Source organism: Miniopterus natalensis, chromosome 1, assembly GCF_054644295.1.
Source record: "Miniopterus natalensis isolate mMinNat1 chromosome 1, mMinNat1.hap1, whole genome shotgun sequence".
NCBI classification, from domain to species: domain Eukaryota; kingdom Metazoa; phylum Chordata; class Mammalia; order Chiroptera; family Miniopteridae; genus Miniopterus; species Miniopterus natalensis.
The window spans coordinates 112,780,217-112,800,939 of NC_142081.1; the positions used below are offsets into that span (position 1 = coordinate 112,780,217).

General features: G+C 40.0%; 1 protein-coding gene across 1 annotated transcript in view; it reads left to right on the plus strand.

Annotated features, from left to right (window-relative positions):
- Positions 1 to 15,768, plus strand: part of LOC148094325 (cyclin-Y-like protein 1) — a 41,787-nt gene extending 26,019 nt beyond the window's left edge. The window contains exons 8-10 of the mRNA XM_087815757.1: positions 2,746 to 2,912; positions 14,099 to 14,261; positions 15,412 to 15,768. Of these exons, the coding sequence (XP_087671883.1) occupies positions 2,746 to 2,912; positions 14,099 to 14,261; positions 15,412 to 15,522 (441 nt within the window). The 3' untranslated portion in view covers positions 15,523 to 15,768. The remainder of the gene's footprint in view (positions 1 to 2,745; positions 2,913 to 14,098; positions 14,262 to 15,411) is intronic.
- Positions 15,769 to 20,723: the final 4,955 nt, after the last annotated feature.

Below are 20,723 nucleotides of genomic sequence, written 5' to 3' on the forward strand. Positions count from 1 at the left end.
CCTCCTTCAGTATTTAGTTCAAACCTTGGAGAGGCAGCCTGTGCTTCTGAATAGAGACCCCTGAATGGGCAATGGGTCAGATGCAGGACTTTTCATGGAGCTACCAGCCACTTGGAACGCTTAGCACATGCTGGAGAAAGGCAGGAGTGGGGCTCCCATGAGGGGAGCAAGTGATACAGGAGGGAGAGCATCTGGGTTGGAGGAGGCGGGTCTTTTGTAGACAAGTTAAGCTCGATGCACCTACAAGACAGCAGAGTGGAGGTCTCTAGAAATCACTCGAATGCATGGAATTAGAGCATGGATCTGAGCTAGAGGTAGGGAATTAGGATTAGCTGTTCAAATGCAGAGAAAGCATGTGAATAAAAAGTGTACAGAAGATAGAACAGTGACATGAATAGGTATTCAGTGGATATTTATGGAATGAGCAACTTCTTGGCAGCATTTAGCATTTTCACCACACTCTCTCTCTTGAACCTCACTTATCTTGACTTCTTTTTGTTATTTTCTCCTTTGACCACAACTCTAAGCCATTCCTGGGCCCTTCTCCCTTTAGTGTGATAGTCCTTACAGATCTAAGTGCTGAGGATGGAGAGACCTTACTGAACTGGAAAGATGAGGAGCTCTGTCCTTACAGGCAGAGGGGACAAGTGCAAGATTCTGAGATGGGAATGTTTTTTGTGTGACTGAGGAACAGTGAGGTATGGCCATTGTGCTGCGCGAGTGGAATGAAGGAAAGAATGTGGGACATGAGGCCATAGAAGGACAAGTCGTATATTACAGGGTTTGTAGGTGGCAGGCCATGGGAAGAAGTTCCATTTTTATTTGGTTGATGGGAAATATCCTTTGTGGATATTGAGCAGGGGAGAGAAGTGCTCTTAGTTAGAGGCCGTCCTGGCTACTTTTGGGGAGAAGAGACTGTAGCTGGGAGTCCGAGTGGAGACCAAGAAGTCAGGAGCAAATAACAGTGACACAGGTGAGAAGTGACAAATAGAAGAGATAGCAGCCTGATTTCCAATGACAGGTGGAGATGACAAGAATTGCTAACTGATTGGAGCAGGGTAACTCAATTGGAAGTTTTTGGCCAAGCACCTAGACCAGTGACAGTGCCCTATATGATGTTAGGGAGTGCTTGGGGAGGGGGGATGAAGAGCTCCGGTTTGCATGCCTGAAGGCACAGATGGCCTTAGCAATAATGCTTTCAGTAGAGTGTCAGTGCCAGGGGCAGACTAAAGTGGGTTAAGGAGAGAATGGGAGATGAGAAGCCTCATCAGGGCATTTACTGTGAACAATGTGAGGAAGCAGTCTTGGGGTTGCAGGGGGTGGGAGGGGAACAACATAAACACATTCACATTGAGGGCAGTCTCCGGAGGACAGAGGATTTGTCAGAGAGAGGCAATTGTGGGAGTTGTTCTTCAAAAGTGGGATGGGAATGACTTCTCTGATAGAAGAGTTTCAGTGAGAAGAGAAATCTCAATTCCACCGACATAGGGGGCAAGTGGTATAAATGAATGAATAGTGCCACATAGCACATCTGCCAGTGAAGGTGATGGGAAGTTGCGAGATTGCCAACGTTGTGTAAGTGCCTCTAATTATTCCCATAAAGTAGAAAGTTGAACATTGTAAATAAGTTCATTCTCAAAATACCTGACAGCCCTGAGTTTTGGTACATTGTTGGAAACTTTCACTAAGAACACATAATGTTCAATAACCATTTGTTTTTTTAAATACAGTTGAGTTTCAATACCTTTAGTAAATCTGAGCTGTCAATCTGATAACCTCAGACAGTAAATATACTCTTTAAAGTGGGACTTTCTTCTTTTTGTCAAATGGCACACATGCTCTTCTGCAAAGCATCCTTTGGGGTAACAAGGCACCGCTTGCCTCTATAGCCTTTATTTAGCTGTTAACTTCACCCAGTTCTTTGTGGAATAGACATCGAATATGTGAAAGAAATCAGAAACCTCGCCAGCTACCTGGCAGGTTTAGAGGAGGACCAGGGATAGACACTGGCAGCTGTGTTACCACCTGAAACCAACAGAATTGACTAAGCTTCTGGTTCTGTGAGACAGAGATGAATTTCATGAAATGATAATGGAGATGTGAAGCTTGGGGGATATAAAAGGACTGTTCTTTGTGTGCGTGTGTGTTTCTTTCAAGGACACTAAGTCCAGGAATACTTGACAGCTGCTCGGACCTGCCTCAGGCACTCCTGTCTGTCCTGCCTGTCCTGCTGCACCCACAGCAGCCACTGGGGGGCTCTCTTGATGACCAGGTTTTATCTTCTGCTTGTGCCACAGAAGGAGTAGTTACTGTGTAAAGAAGATACAAATGTGCTCAGTATTTCCAGGGATTTAAATATTCAAGTGTTAACGTAAAATCGCCCCATAACTACCAGCCAGGTATGAAGCAGCGCGCATGGCAGGCACTCAGGCATCTGCGCCGGGCCTGGGTGTGCTGCCCTTTACAAGTGGGATGGTAATAACATTCCTTCAGGGAGCCCTTTGCTGAGGTGTCCATTCATTCCTGTGACCAAAAAGTGGGCTGGGGAAAAATGGGCAAAGTAAGCAACAAAAGTATTTGATTTGCAGCTGTGACTTGGCCTCTGGCTTTGGCTGGCCGAGCAGCCTCTGTAGAACCTAAGAGTAAAAGGCGTGTCAGAAACAGATGAAATCTGTCATTCCTAACGGTTCTTACCGCAGCACTTAAACTGAACTAGAATCAAAGACCAGTGTTCTACTTTTGCAGATTTACTTAGAAAGACTTACAGTTTATGCTGAGATCGACATTTGCCCCACGAACTGGAGGAGAATTGTTCTGGGAGCCATTCTTCTTGCTGCCAAGTATCTGCGCGACTGGGTTGTACGGAATTATCGCTTCTGCCAAATCCACCGGGGCATCACACTCAAGGACATGTGAGTTTGCAAGGTTTTGGTGAACTTTCTCACCATTTTCCAATACCTCTTTTGCCCCCATAATGTTTACATATTAAGAAATATTTTTAAAGGTTCCATTGTGCAGAGAACTGAATGAGGCATACAAGTACATTCATTTTTCTATCCACATTTGCTATAACAATTCATATCCCTCACTAATCAGTAGGCCTTCATGTGCTATTGTTTTAATAATCTTCGTGATAATTTGAAATGTAATTTTCTGATGTTTATTTGGAAATATTTTACAAGCTAACATCCTAAAACAACAGTGCTATTAATATCTTCATGGCTTTCTGAAAGCAGTCTACCAGTTCCAGTCTTTTTCTTCCCCTCTTTTTCATTTTTACTTATTTATTCTTTTTTCCAGTTAGAGTTTACATTCAATATTATTTTGTATTAGTCTCAGGTGTACAGCATCATGGTTAGAAAATCATACGCTTTGCAAAGGGAAATGATGTGCTATTTGTATTTCTCTGACTGACTTATTCCACTTAGCATAATCCCCTCTAGGTCCATCCATGCTCTCACACATGGTAAGATTTCACTCTATGGAAAGATTTCTTTTCATGGCTGAGGAATATGCCATTGCTTTTTCATCCACTCATCTATTGATGGGCACTTGAGTTGCTTCCATAGCTTGAGGATTGTAAATAATACTGCAGTGAACACAGAGGGCATAGATTGTTTTGAATTCGTGTTTTGGGTTCTTCAAATACATACCCAGAAGTGGAATCACTGAGTCATAAAGCAGTTCCCTTTGTAATTTCTTGAAGAAAGTCCATAATGTTTTCCACAATGACGGCACCAATCTGCATTCCCACCAAAAGTGTGCAGTGTTCCCTTTTCCCCACATCCTCCTCAACACTTGCTGTTTGATGATTTATTGATGATGGACATTCTGACAGGTGTGGGGGGAAATCTCATTGTGGTTTAATTTGCATCTCTCTCACGATTAGTGATGTTGAGCATCTTTTTATATGTCTGTTTTCCATCAGTGTGTCCTCTTTAGAGAAGTGTCTGTTCAGGTTCCCTGTCCATTTTTATTTGGATTGTTTTTATTTTTCCTGTTGAGTTATATATGTTTTTTATAAATTGTGAATAATAACCCCCTTACCAGATATATCATTGTCAAATATGCTTTCCCATCAGTAGGTGGTCTTTTTATTTTGTTGATGTTTTCTTTTGCTGTGTTAAAACTTTTTCGTTTGATGTAGTCCCATTTGCTTATTTTTTCTTTTGTTTCACTTGCTTAGGTAATCTATTAGCAAAATAATATTACTAAGAGAAATGTCCCAGGTTTTACTGCCTGTTTTCTTCTAGGAAATTTATGGTTTTGAATCTTAAATTTAATAATTCATTTTGAGTTTATTCTTGTATATGGTGTAAGGAGGTGGTCTACTTTCATTTTTTGGAAGTATCTGTCTAATTTACCCAACACCATTTATTGAGTTGACTGACTTTACTCCATTGACTGATCCCTCCTGCGTTGTCAAGTATTAATTTACCATATAGGTGTGGGTTTCTTTCTGGGCTTTCCATTCTGTTCCATCGATCTATAGGTTTGTTTTTATGCCGTTACCATGCTGTTTTGATTACTATACGCTTGTAGTATAGTTTGAAATCAGGTTGCATGATACCTCCAACCTTGTTTGTTTTTCTCTCAATTGCTCTGACTATTCAGGGTCTTTTCTTGTTCCATATAAAATTTTGGCTTATTTGTTCTACTTCTGTAAAATACATCTTTGTTATCTTGATAGGAATTTAATTGAATCTGTAGATTGCTTTGTGTAGTATAGACATTTTAAAGATGTTATTTCTTTCTATCCATGAGCATGGTATATGCTTCCATTTATTTGTATCTTCTTCACCTTCTTTCTTGAGTGTCTTGTAATTTTCCAAGTATAGAGGTCTTTTTACCTCTTTGGTTACATTTATTCTTAGGTATTTTTTGTTGCAATTATATATGCGATTGTTTTGTAGTTTGCCTTTTTGATAGTTCATTATTGGCATATAAAAGTGCAACTGATTTCTGGATATTTATCTTGTATCTTGCTACTTTACTGAATTCATTTGTCAGTTCTGGTAGGTTTTTTGGTGTAATCTTTAGACTTTTCTATACATAGTAACATGTCATTAGGAAATTATATGACAGTTACTTATTCCATTCCAATTCTGTGGCCTTTTACTTTTTCTTACTGTCTGATGACTCTGGCTGGGACTTCCAGTACTATGTTGAATAAGAGTGGTGAAGGTGGACATCCCTGTCCTGGTTCTGATCTTAAGGGAAACTATTGCAGTTTTTCTTCATTGAGTGTGATGTTAGCTGTGTGTTTGTTATATGTGGCCTTTATTATGTTGTGATATGTTCCATCTGTTCATACTTTGCTGAGAGTTGTTATCATAAATGGGTTATGGAATTCGTGAAATTTTTTTCTGCATCTCTTGATATGACCATATAGTTTTACCTTTTGTTTTGTTCATATTTATGTGTGTCATGTAAATTGATTTGCAGATATTGGACAGACTTTGTATCCTAGGAATAAAGTTCACTTAATCATGGTGTATGATCTTTTTAATGTATTGCTGAATTCAGGTTGCTAATATTTTTTTCAAGATTTCTATATCTATGTTCATCAGGGATAGTATAGTATAATTTTCTTTCTTTTTAGTGTATTTATCTGGTTTTGGAATTAGGATAATGTTGTCCTCATAAAATAAGCTTGGGAGTCTTCCATCGTCTTGAATTTTTTGGAATAGTTTGAGAAGGATTGGTGTCAGTTCTTTGAATATCTGGTAAAATTTACCTGTGACATCATGTCCAGAACTTTTGCTTGTTGGAAGTTTTGTTTTTTATTTTAATTATTACAGCTTCTATTTTATTAGCTGTAATCAGTCTATTCAGATTTTCTATTTCTTTTTTGTACAGCTTTAGAAGATTGTATATTTCTAGGAATTTATCTCTTCTAGGTTATCTAATTTGTTGGAATATACTTGTTCATAATCTTTTCTTATAATCCTTTGTATTTCTTTGCTGTCAGTTCCTACTCTTTCATTCCTGCTTTTATTTATTTGAGTCCTTTCTCTCTTGATGAATCTGGCTAAAGGTTTATCATCTTGCTTATTTTTTCAAAGAAAACCAGATCTTGGTTTATTGATCTTTTCTATGATTTTTAAAATTTTTATTTTATTTCCACTATGGTCTTATTATTTTCTTCCTTCTACTCAATTTGGGCATTGTTTGTTATTCTTTTTGACATTCTTTTAGGCATAATGTTAGATGGTTTACTAAAATTTTTCTTATTTCTTGAGGAATACTGGTATATGAATTTCCATCTTAGAACTGCTTTTGGTGTATTTAATATATTTTGGGTTGTTGTGTTTTCATTTTCATTTGTCTCAAGGTACCTTTCGATTTCTTTTTTGATCTAATTGTTAACCCATTGATAGTTTAGTTAAATGCTACTTAATTTTTCTAAATCTTCACTTGAGGATATGTATTTATTGATTCTTAGAGAGAGAGAGGAACCTTGATCCGCTGCCTCCCATACGTGCCCACACCAGGGATCGAATCTACAACCTAGGTATGTGTCCTCATAGAGAATCGAACCCTCAAACCTTTGGTGTATGGGACTATGCTCCAACCAAATGAGCAACCCAGCAGGGCAGTTAGATGTTATTCAGTCTCCATGTGTTTGTGTGTTTTTCAGTTTATTTTGTAATTAACTTTTAGTATTATACACTAAAAATTAGTCAGAGAAGATGCTTGATATGATTTCAGTTTCCATAAATTTATTGAAACTTGTTTTGTGTCCTAACATGCAGTTTATTTTAGAAAATATTCTCTGTGCACTTGAAGTATATTGTGCTTCTTTGAGGATAAAGTCTCTGAAAATATCCATTGAATCCATATGGTCTCGTGTGTCATTTAAGATGGGTGTTTCCTTGTTGATTTTCTTTTCTGAAAGGCCTATCTATTTATGTCAATTGGGATGTTCAAATCTCCTCCTGTAACTGAATTACTGTGGATTCTGTAGCTGCTTTATATATTTAGGTGCTCCTATATTTGTGCATAAATATTTACAAGGGTTATATCCTCTTGTTGGATTGATCCCTTTATCACTGTGTAGTGTCCTTTTTGTCTCTTATTATAACCTCTTTTTTAAAGTCTATTTTGTCAGATATACGTATTGGTACCCCAGCTTTTTTTCCCATTTGCATGAAATATCTTTTACCATCCGTTTACTTTCAGTCTCCATGTTTCTTTCATCTTAGTTGGGTCTCATGTAGACAGAATATATATGTCTTCTATTGTTATTCAGTCAGCTACCTTTTGTCTTTTGATTCGAGCATTCAAGTAATTGACATTTAAAGTGATGATTCATTGATATGTATTAATACCATTTCATTCCTTCTAACTATGTGTATGTTTTTCCTTTTATATTCTTAAAGAAGATCCTTTACTTTTCCTGTAGTTCTGTTTTGGTATTAATGAACTGCTTTAGCTTTTTCTTGTCTAGGAAGCTCTTTCTTTCTTTTTCAATTTTAAATGATAGTCTTGGTGGGTAGAGTAGTCTTGCTTGTAGATCCTCTCTTTTCATCACTTTGAATATGTCCTGCCTGTGCCTGTGGCCTGAAATGTTTCTGTTGAGAAATCAGTTACAGTGCTCACTTACTAGATATTAGCATGGCCTGTGCACAAGGATGACGTGCAAATTTGTGCAGCGTTCCATAATTTTAGTCAGTGAAGCATGCAACAGACTGATGTGTATCAGAGGGAAAGGGGGAGTTTTGGAAGAGATTAAGCAAAGAACTTATAGGCATATATGCACAATACATGGACACAGAAAATAGTGAAGTAAAAGTTTGGGGACGAGGTGGGTGTAGAGTGGAAGGGGTCTAAGGGGAGGGAAGAGACATCTATAATACTTTAAACAATAAAGATAAAATTAAAAGATAAAAAGGAAGGCTTTAACTAAAAAAAAAAAAAATCAGTTGCATTCTTTTGGGAGCTAGCATTTAGGTAACTAATTGCTTTTCTCTTGCTGCTTTGAAGGTTCTCTCTTTGTCTTTAATCTTTGCCACTTTAATTGTGATTTATCTTGGTGTGAGCCTCTTTGGGCTCATCTTGTTTGGGACTCTCTGCACTTCCTGGACTTCGGTGTCTTTTTCCTTCACCAGGTTAGGGAAATTTATAGTCATTATTTCTTCAAATAAGATCTTAATTACATGCTCACATGGTCTCTCTTTTTTCCTTCTGGGATCCCTATGATGCTGATATTGTTATTCTGCATGTTGTCCCAGATGTCCCTTAAACTATCCTCATTTTTTACAATTTTGTTTTCTTTTTGCCGTTTTGTTTATTTTCTTTTGCCTTGTTTCCAAATCACTAATTGAGTCCTCTACTTCATGTAAACTACTGGTTATTCTTTAAAGTGTACTCTTCATTTCAGATATTCTTCCTTTTGACTGGTTCTTTGTTTGTTATAGTCACCTGAGGATATTCTTCCATTGCTTTTCAGAGAGAGTAGAATAGAGGAAGGGAGGGAGAAAGGTGGAGAGAGAGAGGATCATCGATGTGAGAGAGACACATCGACTGGGTGCCTCTTGCGTGCACACAGGCTGGGGGCAGAGTGTGAACCAGCAACCCAGGTATGTGCCTTTGACCGGGAATCAAACCCATGACCCTTCGGTGCTCACAGTGATGCCCTAAACACTGAGCAACACTGACCAGGGCCTGAGTAGTTCTATTTTATGATTTCTAGGTTCTTTTTCATGCTGTTGAAGTTCTCACCAAGTTTCTTGAGCATCCTTATAACCACTGTTTTGAACTCTGTATCCTGTAGATTGCTTGATTTCATTTTATTTAATTATTTTTCTGGAGATTTCTTCTGTTCTTTCATTTGAGGCATCTTTCTTTGTCTCCCCATTTTGACTACGTCTCTGTGTTTGTTTCTGTGTATTAAGTCATTCTGCTATGTCTCTCTGCCTTGGTAGGGTGGCTTTATCTAGTAGGTATCCTGTGGCACCCATGGCACACTCTGGAATCACATTAACTGGTGCTCCAAGAATATTTCTTGTGTGAGATAGGTAAGTCCTTCTGTTGTAGTTTAGTCATCATTGCTGTTGGCCCATCTGTGTGTGGGATTGATCCTCATGCTGATTGACTGTGAGGATTGACCTTGACCACAGTGTATGAGCTGCTGTGCAGGAGCTTCCACATGAAGCAAAATTCACCTCAGCAGGCTCTTTGCTTCCTGAGATCTCCCTTTGGATGTGCTGCTCATGGAGCTAATTGCTTCCTGTTCTGATGCTTTCTCAATCTTGCCACTGGGTATATTGGCTTTGAGGCCTTTTGGGGTTGACTCAGTGCAGGTCAGTGTCAGACTCTACCTGTGACTGGCCTTGGGCAATCATCTTGGAGCTATAAAGTGAGTCACAGTTTGCTGCTGCCCTTGCTTTGACTGGGAGTGCATGGGAAGGGCCAAGCTGCTCATCAAGGCCGCCTCCCACCAGCAGCGAGCTTTGGTGTAGGTCAGCCAGAGTCCCAAGGCACTTCACAATCCACCTTTACCTGCCTCCACTTGGAGGGTGCCTGTTAAGCTCAGTCACTAAAAGAGCCTCTGGCAGTACCAAGTTACTTGAGTTAGGGTCTCAGTGAGTCATCAGGGAGGGGCAAATGGTGTTCATCAGGCTGATACAAATTCAAACTTGGTGCCAGTGCTGAGTCTCAGGCCACTCAGAAAAAAATTCCCAGGGTACATCAAGGCCAGTTGACAAATGCTGGGTGCACATAGACATTTTTGGTGGAATGGTGTCTCAGAGAGTCATGTAGGGTCAACCAACAGAGTTTCTCAGGCCCAAACAAACCAAGATTTGGTGGTTTGAAGGGATGGTTCTGCAGCAGTTGAACATCAGAGGGAACATTGGCCCCTGACTTGAAGCTACGCAATTCAGTCTGTCCTTGATTCAGCCGGGACCTCCTGGAGATCCCCAGCGCAACACGGCAGGGCTGTTAGGATTCCAGAAGGTGGAGCTAGTGGATCTCTTATGAGGCTGGGGTGGCACTTGTTAAGCTCTAAGGAATGGGGATGGGAGGAAAAGGCCCCTGAACCAAAGCCATACAACTCAGTCTCTGACACACCCTGAATCTGCCCAGACCCCTACACCCTGGGCCCAGGTAGCTGAATTTTCTGTTGGATATGAGCTCTGCGGAATGAGAGGACAGAGAGTCGGAGGGTGGGGTTATGCATTCTCTCAGGCTGATGTCATAAGAAAAGCGTCCTCAACGAAGAAAGATGATGTCTGTGGGCAGTGGGGGAGAGGGACTCAGCACAGAGATCCTGGCAGCTGTCCCTTAGCTCTTTCCCCAGAGCCACACATCCCAGTTTCTTTTCACTAGTCTGCACTGAGACACCGTGTTTTGTTTGTGCTTAGGGTAAGTGACCATAAACAAGATTTTGTGTGCTGGCTCTTGAGGACGGGACCTGGGTTTCTATGAGACTCCTGTCTCTCCCTGGAAGACAGATCCCTGATGATTTTCATAGCCAGATGTTGTGTGGGCTCCTTTTCCTGGCTCTGGTGCTCTGGGCTGGGGAGCTGGGCGTGGGGCTGAGCCCCTGTGCTTTAAGAGGAGACCTTTGTAGCTGAGATAGCCCTCTGGGTGCTTGGCCAGTGCACGTGGGAGCCGGGGCCAGCCCTTTTCAATCTCTACCCTTCCTACCAGAAGCCTCTCGATGTGGCTTCTTCATAAATCCTTGGTTATGAGACTTCTGTTCAGCTAGTCTTCTATTGGTTATTCAACTTGATGGCTCTGTACTTTAGTTGTAGTTCCAATTTTGTCCTGGGAGGAGTGAGGGTAACTTTTACCTGCTCTACCACCATTTTGGATCCCACTCAACATTTTTCTGTTGTCCCCAGTCCGTGTTTAAGGGGCATACATCTGGCCTTTGAAGTAAATTTTTGGCCACTGTTATGGCCTTAGCGCCACTAGACTATTGAGCTGGTTCTAGCTTAAACCTGAGTCACACATTGTATATTTGCATTTACTGGTCTTTTTCTCCTTTTATCTAAAGTTCTGTTGTTAAAGAAACCATGATAGAGGATTAGCCACATATATAGGTTTCAGATTCTTGTGCTCTCTCCTGCTCTTTAATGAGCATTTCACATGTTTAAAAATAGATCTGATGATTTAGGAAGGTCCTACCTCTCAGGCAGTTAGACAAACATCACTGGCCTCTCCCAGTGCCCACCCCGTTTGAGAATTTTCAGGGGCACTCAGCAACCACAGCAGTGCTTTGTGGGAGGCCATGGGTTACCCATGAGGGTGCTCCTCAGAGCTGGCATGCAGAGATGGGAGTGGAACCCCAAACATCACAAGGAGTTTTGATCGGGCCACCAGAGCTGCTGTGAAGGGCCCTGAATGCGGTAGGCAGGATGAGCCCAAAAGGTATTTCCAGCAGACAGAGTGCCTGCTTGACAGTGAAAATGTCTTTGTGTAAAGGGGATCCAATATCTGGTGATGAAAAAAGATTTGACTTTGGGGTGGTCTGCACACAATGCTATATACAGATGATATATCAGAGAATTGTATGCTTAAAATATATGTAATTTGATTAACCAGTATGACCTCAATAAATTTCATAACAATTTTGAAAAATGTGTTTGTGGGTGGCATTTAAGAAAATGTGAAAGGACCCCTCTAGATTATATTTAACATCATAGGAAATTGAGATGATGATGGGCAGTAGGCAGAATTTGTTTCTGTTACCTTTGCTTGTTACTCTAGAGAAGAGCCTTTCAGAATGACCAAAATGCATATTGAGAACTAAAGTGAGAATAGTTGTGATGAAGAGAAGGGGCCAGGGATTATCAGTAGCTTTCAACGTGGCTTTTGGTAGAAAAGCAGACTTTGATAATCATGTAAACTGAGTAGTCAGAGTGACCTTGCTGGTAGTGATCTTAGCAAAGGGTATGACAGTAAATAATAAATTTGAAACCAATGCAATTACTTTTTGGGGGGAAGTTGCAGAAGCTAAAGTGACTTTGACACCACTGTCATCAGTCTTCCATCTGGTCCCTTAAGGGAAGGATAATTTGTGCTCCTGAACACTAGCTCCACCATGGTGGCAGCTGAAGTTTTCTAAAAACCTGCGACTCAGCTGGTGCGGCTCTGGTTCTAGTTATAACATCAGAGAACCTGCAGGGAAATGCGTGAGGTGTCATCGATGTGAGCTTCTGGGGAAATGGCTGCAGTGTCTAGGTACAGACCACTTGTAGAGAATGGTTTTTGAGTATGAACAGAGAAACCCCGGGAGCTATGTTTATAATAGACTGCTTTTGTTTATGATCTTTGGTAATTGGAAGACACTATAACCTTGTTTCATGTACATTGGTATCATCCACCTGGTGTTGTCTCCTATTGGTAGTGATCTCCTTGGAGTCTAAACTGAAAAATTGGTGTCTATCAGCTTTTTCTTAAAACTTTCCAACATCAATGTGTCTTTTTAGAATATGATTTTCCAGGGACATCTGTAATATTTTAAACAAAAATAAAATTTAAAAGTAAAAAAAAAAAAAAAGTAAAAAAAAATATATATGATTTTCCTTCAAAAAATAAGTTGAACTGAGCAGCTGCTACTCAGGCAATTTGCTATGCCTGTGAATAGCCTGCCTTTCAGCCATGTAGCCATTGGAAAACTAAAAAAACAACAAACAAAAAACCAGACGCTGCATGATCTGTAGGCATCACGCTTTGCTTCATGATTAATCCCTGTTAACACGCATGGTGACCCTAGGAAGGTGCTAAACGTCACAATTAATGTGCAGTTGTGATGAAAATGTAAATGGGACAGTAAAGTGCATCTATTCCTGTATTAAGTATTGTTTATCTAATTATCAGAATATTACCTGGTTTACATTTCTATAGACTTGTGTCCATTTGAACAGGAAATTAATTTTGGAAGTAGGTTGAGTTAGGTTTGAAGTGTAACAAGTGAGGAAAACCTGATTTCCGCTCATATTCTGACTGTTCTCCATACCGGAGAACATTAAGCTTTTCCTGACCTATCCAATGGATAAAATATTAAAGCTTTAAAACTAGGAAAGCAAATATGTTTGAAAAGCTTCTCTTATGTTTGTTGAGGTATTTATCATTTTATTAATGACTATCAAGGGATGACTGTGAAGTAGTACAATTTACTGTAATTTTATATTTATTTAACTTCTTGAAAGTGACAGCACTATGGTCACATAGCAAAGGGACTGCTCCCAAATTTCCTTTCCTCCTTTATTGAACGCAGCTCACCTGGGAATGTCCGACCCCTGCTGTTCTGGGAAGGGGCAGGGCAGGCTGAACATTTCGGGATCTCATCCCCAGCGTGGGGAACACTGTTTGAGTTTGACTCTAGTGCTCGCTCAGAAGCCATATCATAAGGTGGGCTTAGTCCAGCCAAGACATCGATCTGTAATCTTCTGCCTTCCAAAGTTTTAAAAGTGCATCCAGGTCTGTGAAAGTGACAGTTTCTCTCCCCAGTAAGGTTCAGGTGAACAGAAACTTGCATGTGCCCTTTGACATTAGCCCCGTGCACTGGGGGCGGGGAGGGTTCCCCTTTCCCCCTGAGTGTGGCATCTTTATTTATGTATTTACTAGAGGTGATTCCTTGTTGCCTCAAGACTTGTCCCTCTAAGATAATAGTGGCAGCTCTCAGTGCTCCGTTTGCTGCCATGGCGATGTGCCCACTCCTGTGTTGGCACATCTCTCCTTTCATGAGCCCCCCTTCCTGGCACAGGCCTGGTGAGGAAGCCCGCAGGGTCTCAGAGCTGAGAAACAGCCCCGCAGCTCCTGCCGCCCGCACCGCAGCGGGGCCTGTGCGCGGGGAGGAGCGGGAGCCTCCAGCTGTGCCGCCGGGACTCTGGGGAACGAGCCCGGGCCAGCAGCACAGGGCTCAGGGGGACGTCCCCTGCTCCCCCTTGTCCCGAACTCAAAGTGCTGGGGTGCGGAAGGGCCCCCGCCCTGCGCCCTGGGCGCTGTCTGAGCGTTAGCGCAGCAGCGCAGCGGGGCCTCTGCAGTCTCGTAACTAAGTCAGAGCAGCCTCGGGCTGAGCCGGGCCTGCGGGCGCCCGGGACTGACGAGCCCGCGCGGGTTTTGTGTTTTCCTTCTTCCTCAGAAATGAGCTGGAGACGCAGTATTTATTTCTACTCCGGTTTCGTCTGCACGTCTCTGCCAGTGTCTATGCCAAATATTATTTTGACCTTCGGTCCCTAGCACGTGACCACAAATTGCCTAATGAATTTGCTTGTCTGCGAAAAGAAAGAGCACAGGCCCTGGAGGTAAGGCTGCGGAGTCACAGAGTGGGGTTTCCACCAGACACCAGACACCATCTGTGGGTAAATCAGATTATGTAGGAAAATGAAAAGCTTTTTAAACTACCAGGGTGAAGACGACTTATTAACTCTTTCACATATTTCTGGTATCTTTTATGGCTGATAGGAAGAATCCCACGGTTTAAGAAAATTATGTTTTCTGTGACTATGATTCAGAGTATTTTAAATCAAATTTAATCTTTGATGGTTTTTTTGAAACTGTTCTTTTTTGTAACCATACATGAATAATTTCTTAAAATTGAATCACTAATCATATCTACAAACATAACCTACTTACCATCTTAACTCACTTTGCAAGTTCATGCCTTTTCTGTATATGTCACAGTTCAGTCCCGTGAGTTTGTTAGACAAGCTCACCTGAGGGACCTGTATTAATTGTGGAATGTGTGTTCGAAATACTCGGAGTAGAAAGTACATGGGCTTTTAATGGAAATGGTAAAGTACATGAAACAGTCATATTTATGGCTTATGACCTTTGGTGATACAACAAAATTATTCACAACTGAAATGGACACGTTCAAAATGGACACTTTCTGTGGGACTTCGATCGCACTTTAGGAAACGGCGTGTTTCTACCATAATTAAAGTGCAAGTGAAACAGTACCTTGTGGTGCTTCAGTCATTAGATCTTTCCTACCTTTCAGGAAAGTACAGCAGAAGCCTGTCTCATTTAAATTTGCTTAGAGCAGATAATAGCTAATAAAGACTGGGTAGAATTTAAGTTGCTGAGGAAACACTCATTTTGTCCCCGTGTGTTTATTATATTTAAGGGACCAAGTGCGCAGGCAACAGGTGATAGTGTTTTTAGGAGCCTGTCACGCCTTAGACACCATTGAGAAAACCCAAACTTTAAAATAAATCCTCCGTCCCCCGTTCCTCTGGCCATCTAATCACAGCCCCTAAGAGACTCGCCTCAGTGAATTAGCTTAAAGGAGAAGCCCAAGGGCTCGGCAGGGAGCCCGCAGCTGCCCAAGGGCAGGAGCCATCACCCGCCTGAGGAAGCGGCATGTGCGGCTCAGCGGTGGTGCTTTCTGTGCTCAGGCTGCAGCCCTGTGATTTCTAATGTGTCTGTGCTCTCTTTGATTTCTGCTCCTAGGCCATTTCCAGATATTGTGAAAACAAAAACCTGTGCAGGGCGGCTGTAAGAAAATCCCGCAGCTGCGATAACTTTAGTGCTGCGCAGCGGGCCAGTGCCATCTTATCTTAAATGAGGAGTGAGGGGCTGGGACATGGTGAGCCCCTCATGTGCCACGAATGGAGAAATGTCACCGCTCCTGCTCAAACCCAGCTAAGTGATTTCCTTTTAGGGGAGAAATGAGGGGAATTAACATGGTCAGCTTCTCATCTACAGTAACAAGGTCTGTGGAAATACCAAGGTGCCTCTTCCAGCAAGTTTAGTATTTCCTCTTAAAACAAAATGAAAACTTTCAACATCATGAGGAACTCTTTTAGCCTAAGCTTAATTCATGAGCCTTAGTATTTTTCATTTCCCTTTTGATTATTTCAACTACTAGAGGATATTACATTTGTTTATTTTTGCATTCAATTTTTGGAAAAATGGGAAATTTGTATCTTAAACTTTTCTAAATTTCTAGTAACCACCTACATAACATTCCCTTTTGAGCTTTGATGTTCCCATTTAGAAAGCTTAAAGTACCTATTTCTATATACTATAGTTACAAATGCTTTAATGTTTACTTTGATATTGGGGTGAGGGCCTTTTTGGACATCAGATATTTCTTAAATATTTTTTGTTGCTCCCTAGTTCAAAATTGGGCACTTTTTTTTCCATTATGAGTTATTTCCTTTCCTCCTGAACTTTTTAGACATTGTTAGTGTATATGAATTATTTTAAAGTAATTTTAATTATGAGTTTTAATTTCAGTTTTTTAGACTTTGAAGACTTCACTTTTTTAAAAAAATTGATGTTAGAGAGAGAGGTAAGGAGAGGGAGAGAGAGAAACGTAGATGTGGGAGAGAAATATCTACCGGTTGCCTCCCTTACAGGCCCGGAGACCAGCGATCAAACTCAAACCCGGGTGTGTGCCATGATCAGGATCTGAACCTGCAACACTCCAAAAACTGAGCCACCTGGCCAAGGGAAAGATCCTCTTTAAAAGAAATTAAGTAACAACTCCTCTCATTATGAAAATCACATATTCTGTGGCCTTTATCCTTTGAGTATTCTTGTATAATTGGCCTACAAACTGCCAGAATGAACTCGTAAAATGGAGATTTCTGGTGGTACAGAAGCTAGAGGAAAAGAGTGGCTGTTCTCTTTTTTCTTTTTAGGAACTATCTTGCTATCAGGTGGCTTTTGGTAATCGGTAGTTCCAAGGGCTTATATTGAATAAGTGACTTATTCTACCTATAATGCATTCCATCGACTATCATCTCTGGAAATTATTTTTAAAGAAATTAGCCAACTGATTTCTAGAAAGTAACTTATGATTGTCTGATATCCATCTCGCTTTCCCTGTGGGACTGTCTATGATGCCCTATTTCCTCCTTGAGCTAAAATGTGTCTGTGTCGTCAGAATCTCCTCTCCTGCTCTGCAGTTACAGTGGCAAATTGTAGGAGCAGCACATTGGCAAGGAAGAAATTATAAAATTAGAACAGTTCTATCACATCTCTTTTTCAGGATTTTCAAGTATAAGCTTTCAAAAAATTTACCATTTTTAGAGTTGGTAATACAGTAGAAGAAAATGAGTAGAAAATATTCACAAGGATGATAGTAAAAAATGTCATTAATATTGTTTTAAATATTTTCTAGGTTTTACTGGGTTGCATGTAAGTATGTTTAATAGTTCACTAAGATTATCAAACTTTTGGCAGGAATAGCTGAACAAATTAAAATTTCTTTTAAAGATTAGGTGCTTAAAGCCAGTCTGTATTAAAATGTAAAGAAATAGTTAGATTTTTCTGTAACATTTTTTCTTTGTATCTTGGAATATACTGCGGACTGACTGTAGACTGTGCTGTACATTCCGTCATGATAGGTTCCATGGCCTCGTAATACGTTAACTTTGGTTCTCCAGTAATTGGTGGGCATACTCTATTGAATTCCCCTCCGAAAAATATACCTTAGTAATTTTCCAATTTACTTCTCCTTATTTTAAAAGTGGATATAAATAATACCATATTTTAAGTTTGTGTTTTATAATTGTATAAATTTGAAAAGTTTTCTTAGCTGAAAATGTGAGAATTTACCTTACATGTTGACAAGTTAAATTAACCTACATTGACATTTTTTTCCAGGTAACAATCTATTTGACCTCTTTTTCCCTCTTTCCCAGGTGTGTTCTTTCTCTCATGTTTTATATGTTCCAGCATCGTGCCTGCCAAGCTTTTTATTTAGGTTCCCTCCTTTCTCTAAATTACTATATTTATGTCAACTTTTGTAGTGTATGCCAGTAAAATTATTTAATCAGGCACAGAAAAACTAGTACAACTTGGAAAAGGTTAGATAGAATTTTTATTTGATCCTGAAGTTTTCCCCATTGTGAATACTACATTCTGCACAAACATTCATTTCATTGGCTTGTGTGGTGTGTATGGTTTTGGCTTCCAGTAACGCACTTGTTTGCAGTAATGAATCCTCAAGTTCAATTTCAGATTGTTTCCCACACAAAATTAAAACTAGACTTTGCAATTCTAGAGTACTGTGACCTTTTAAATTGTAAATCAAAAATTTTTCATTTTTAATGCTTACTGAATCATTTTCTTTCCCTAGTGAGAGTTAATATTTGAAAGTAGTAAGATTTGCTTTACAAATGTATATAAACACCTATGAAATTGTTCGTGGTGATAAATTGGAGTAGGTATTTTGATTTATCATCAAAGACTAACTTTGGGAGCCAGCACTCTCTGGGTTGAAATCTCAGCTCTCTTTATTGCTGTGTGCGCTTGAGAGGATTCTTCCCTGTGCCTCAGTTTCCTCTTGTGCAAAATGAGGACTGACAGGGTTGTTATGAGGATTAAGTGAGGTGAGACCTGTAGAGCACTTGGGAAGGGGCCTGGCACTTAGAGAAGTGCTAACTAAGCATTACCTTTGACTTAAATGCTCTTTGATTTACTTGGATTTTTTTCAAATTTATAACTGTACTATATTAATAAACATAATCTAAATAAGTTGCTGAAAACTTCTCAACAGTTATATGAATTACTGAGTCAACAAAGCTGTCATTGAACCCATGTAGTTTCAAAGCGCTATGCCTTTTTATACACATTTGTTGAATAATTAAGCATTAAACCTAAAGATTTATATTACAAAGAGAAAGATTAGGTATAATGATTTTACTTGGATCTATGGCTTGAAAGATTATTAAAAAGTGCAGGACACATTACAATAATGTGTGAAGCTCCATGATTGCCAGTATTTTCTCATATTTTATAAAATTTCGAAGCATAAGTGAATTGACAAGAAGTGTTTGTTATTAAATCGCCCGGCAATACTCTCAGTATTCTGTTCATTTAATTATAATCCTCCTAAGTAAGATGTTGAAATATAAATTTATATTATAATAAAATTGAAAGTAAAGTGAGGATTTTAAGGGAATAAGAAAAGAGGGAAAATTTTGATTAAAGGTGTTTGCAGCCTGCTGTGTGTATCTTGTGTCACTTACTTGCCATGTGTGCTGGTAAAAAGTGTCTTTTATGTAAAGCTGACTTGGCTGTGGAAGAGCTTATCTTTGAGTGATTTCATGGAATAATTTAGTAAGTAACATTGAAACCCTGAAAATACTTACCTTGTGGACACATTGCCATTTAAATGTCTTCATACTGGGGAAAGGTGTTTACATTTATATGCCTGAGTTTTAATCTGTTTTCAAATTAAAAAAATAATTTGTAAATGTGTACTTAAATCATTTAAATTCCTAAATTAACTATCAAACTACACTTTGTATAACAATAAAAGCTTTTTCATCATTATAGTGAAAAATAATCTTAGCTTAATATTTCTCTGTCCTCAGTGAGTGTAAAGGTTTCTAGTGGACGTGACATTAGGTTGTAGAGAGTCGGAAAACAGATCCTGTTGCCCTTTTCAATGCCATGGTAATGAATTTGGATTTTATATTAGCTGTAGTGAGGAGCTCTTGAAAGATTAGGCAGAGAAGAAAGAAGATCACTTAATATTATTTTACATGTAATTATCAAAATGTGATCAAAGGTAAAAAAATAAAGTTCATATTATTTTATGCATAACAACTTCTAAAATGTGATTGCTAAACGCAGAGGTGCTAGATGTTAGCAATTTTGGGGAAAATGTTGTAGGCTTTTAAACTGAACAGATACTGTTTATTGAGGACCTGTTTCCATGAAGCAATCAGGTATGTTCTTTACACATATCTTCACAGAAATTTTCTTGAAAGGATGGCATTATTTTCCCTCTTTTATAGTGGAGAAAATTTTAGACACAAGGAAAAATGAACTAGGGTCACAGAGTTAGGATTCAAAACCATGTCTGCTTGGCTTCATTTTCCCAAGGTGTTTTCCATTATGGCTCTTTTCAGGGGGGAGGCGAGAGGGGAAGGCTGAAAATTGAGGAAAGGAAAGCAATCTTCTAATCCACTGAGGGGCTGGGCTGCGCAGCCTGACTTCTGTCTTCCATGGGCTCATTTGTGGTAGTTCCTTAAGCGTGTTGACATCCCAGAGACCCGGCCTACACATGGAAGGTTTGATCAAGGCCTTGGAAGGTGCAGGGGCCCAGGATACATCTTTTTCTTAGGAAATTCAGATCTGGTTTTTCTTTCTAGATCTGAAATCAGTTTTCTGTAATTCCAGCCTGCTTTGCAAACTCATATCCCTAAGCCCACTCAGTTATGAATAATTACTGTGCAGAATGTTTTGAAAGAATCTGCTCCACATTTTACCGTAGTTTTGGCCATAAGAGCAGCTGACATGGTGGGGAGACCTGTGTAACAGAATATGGGGAGCGCTGGCTTACAAGCCCATGAGCAGAACCGAGGGAAAAACTGAAATTCCTGTAGGTCAAGAAATAAAAAGTGAGCAAGGAGGGGGTCGGGCACACCAAAGCAGCTGATGCCGCTAGAAGGGAAGCACCCAACTCACCTTCACTTGCATTCGCGCTTTTATTCAGATACTTGGACACGATGAGCAGGAAATTACACCAACCTGAGCTCCCAGCAGAGGAGCAGCGGCCACTGTGGATGGACAGAGAAGACAGATGACAGCGGGACACACAGGGAGGAAACAGTCTTCATAAAAAAACTGAAGAGGTGAGAGGGACATTTCAAGAGTGTGTGTGTGTGTGTGTGTGTGTGTGTGTGTGTGTCCTCACTGGAGGATATTTTTTCCATTACTTTTCAGAGTGGAAGGGGGTGGGGGTGGGGAGAAACAGAAACATAAACATGGATGTGAGAGACACACACTGACTGGTTGCCTCC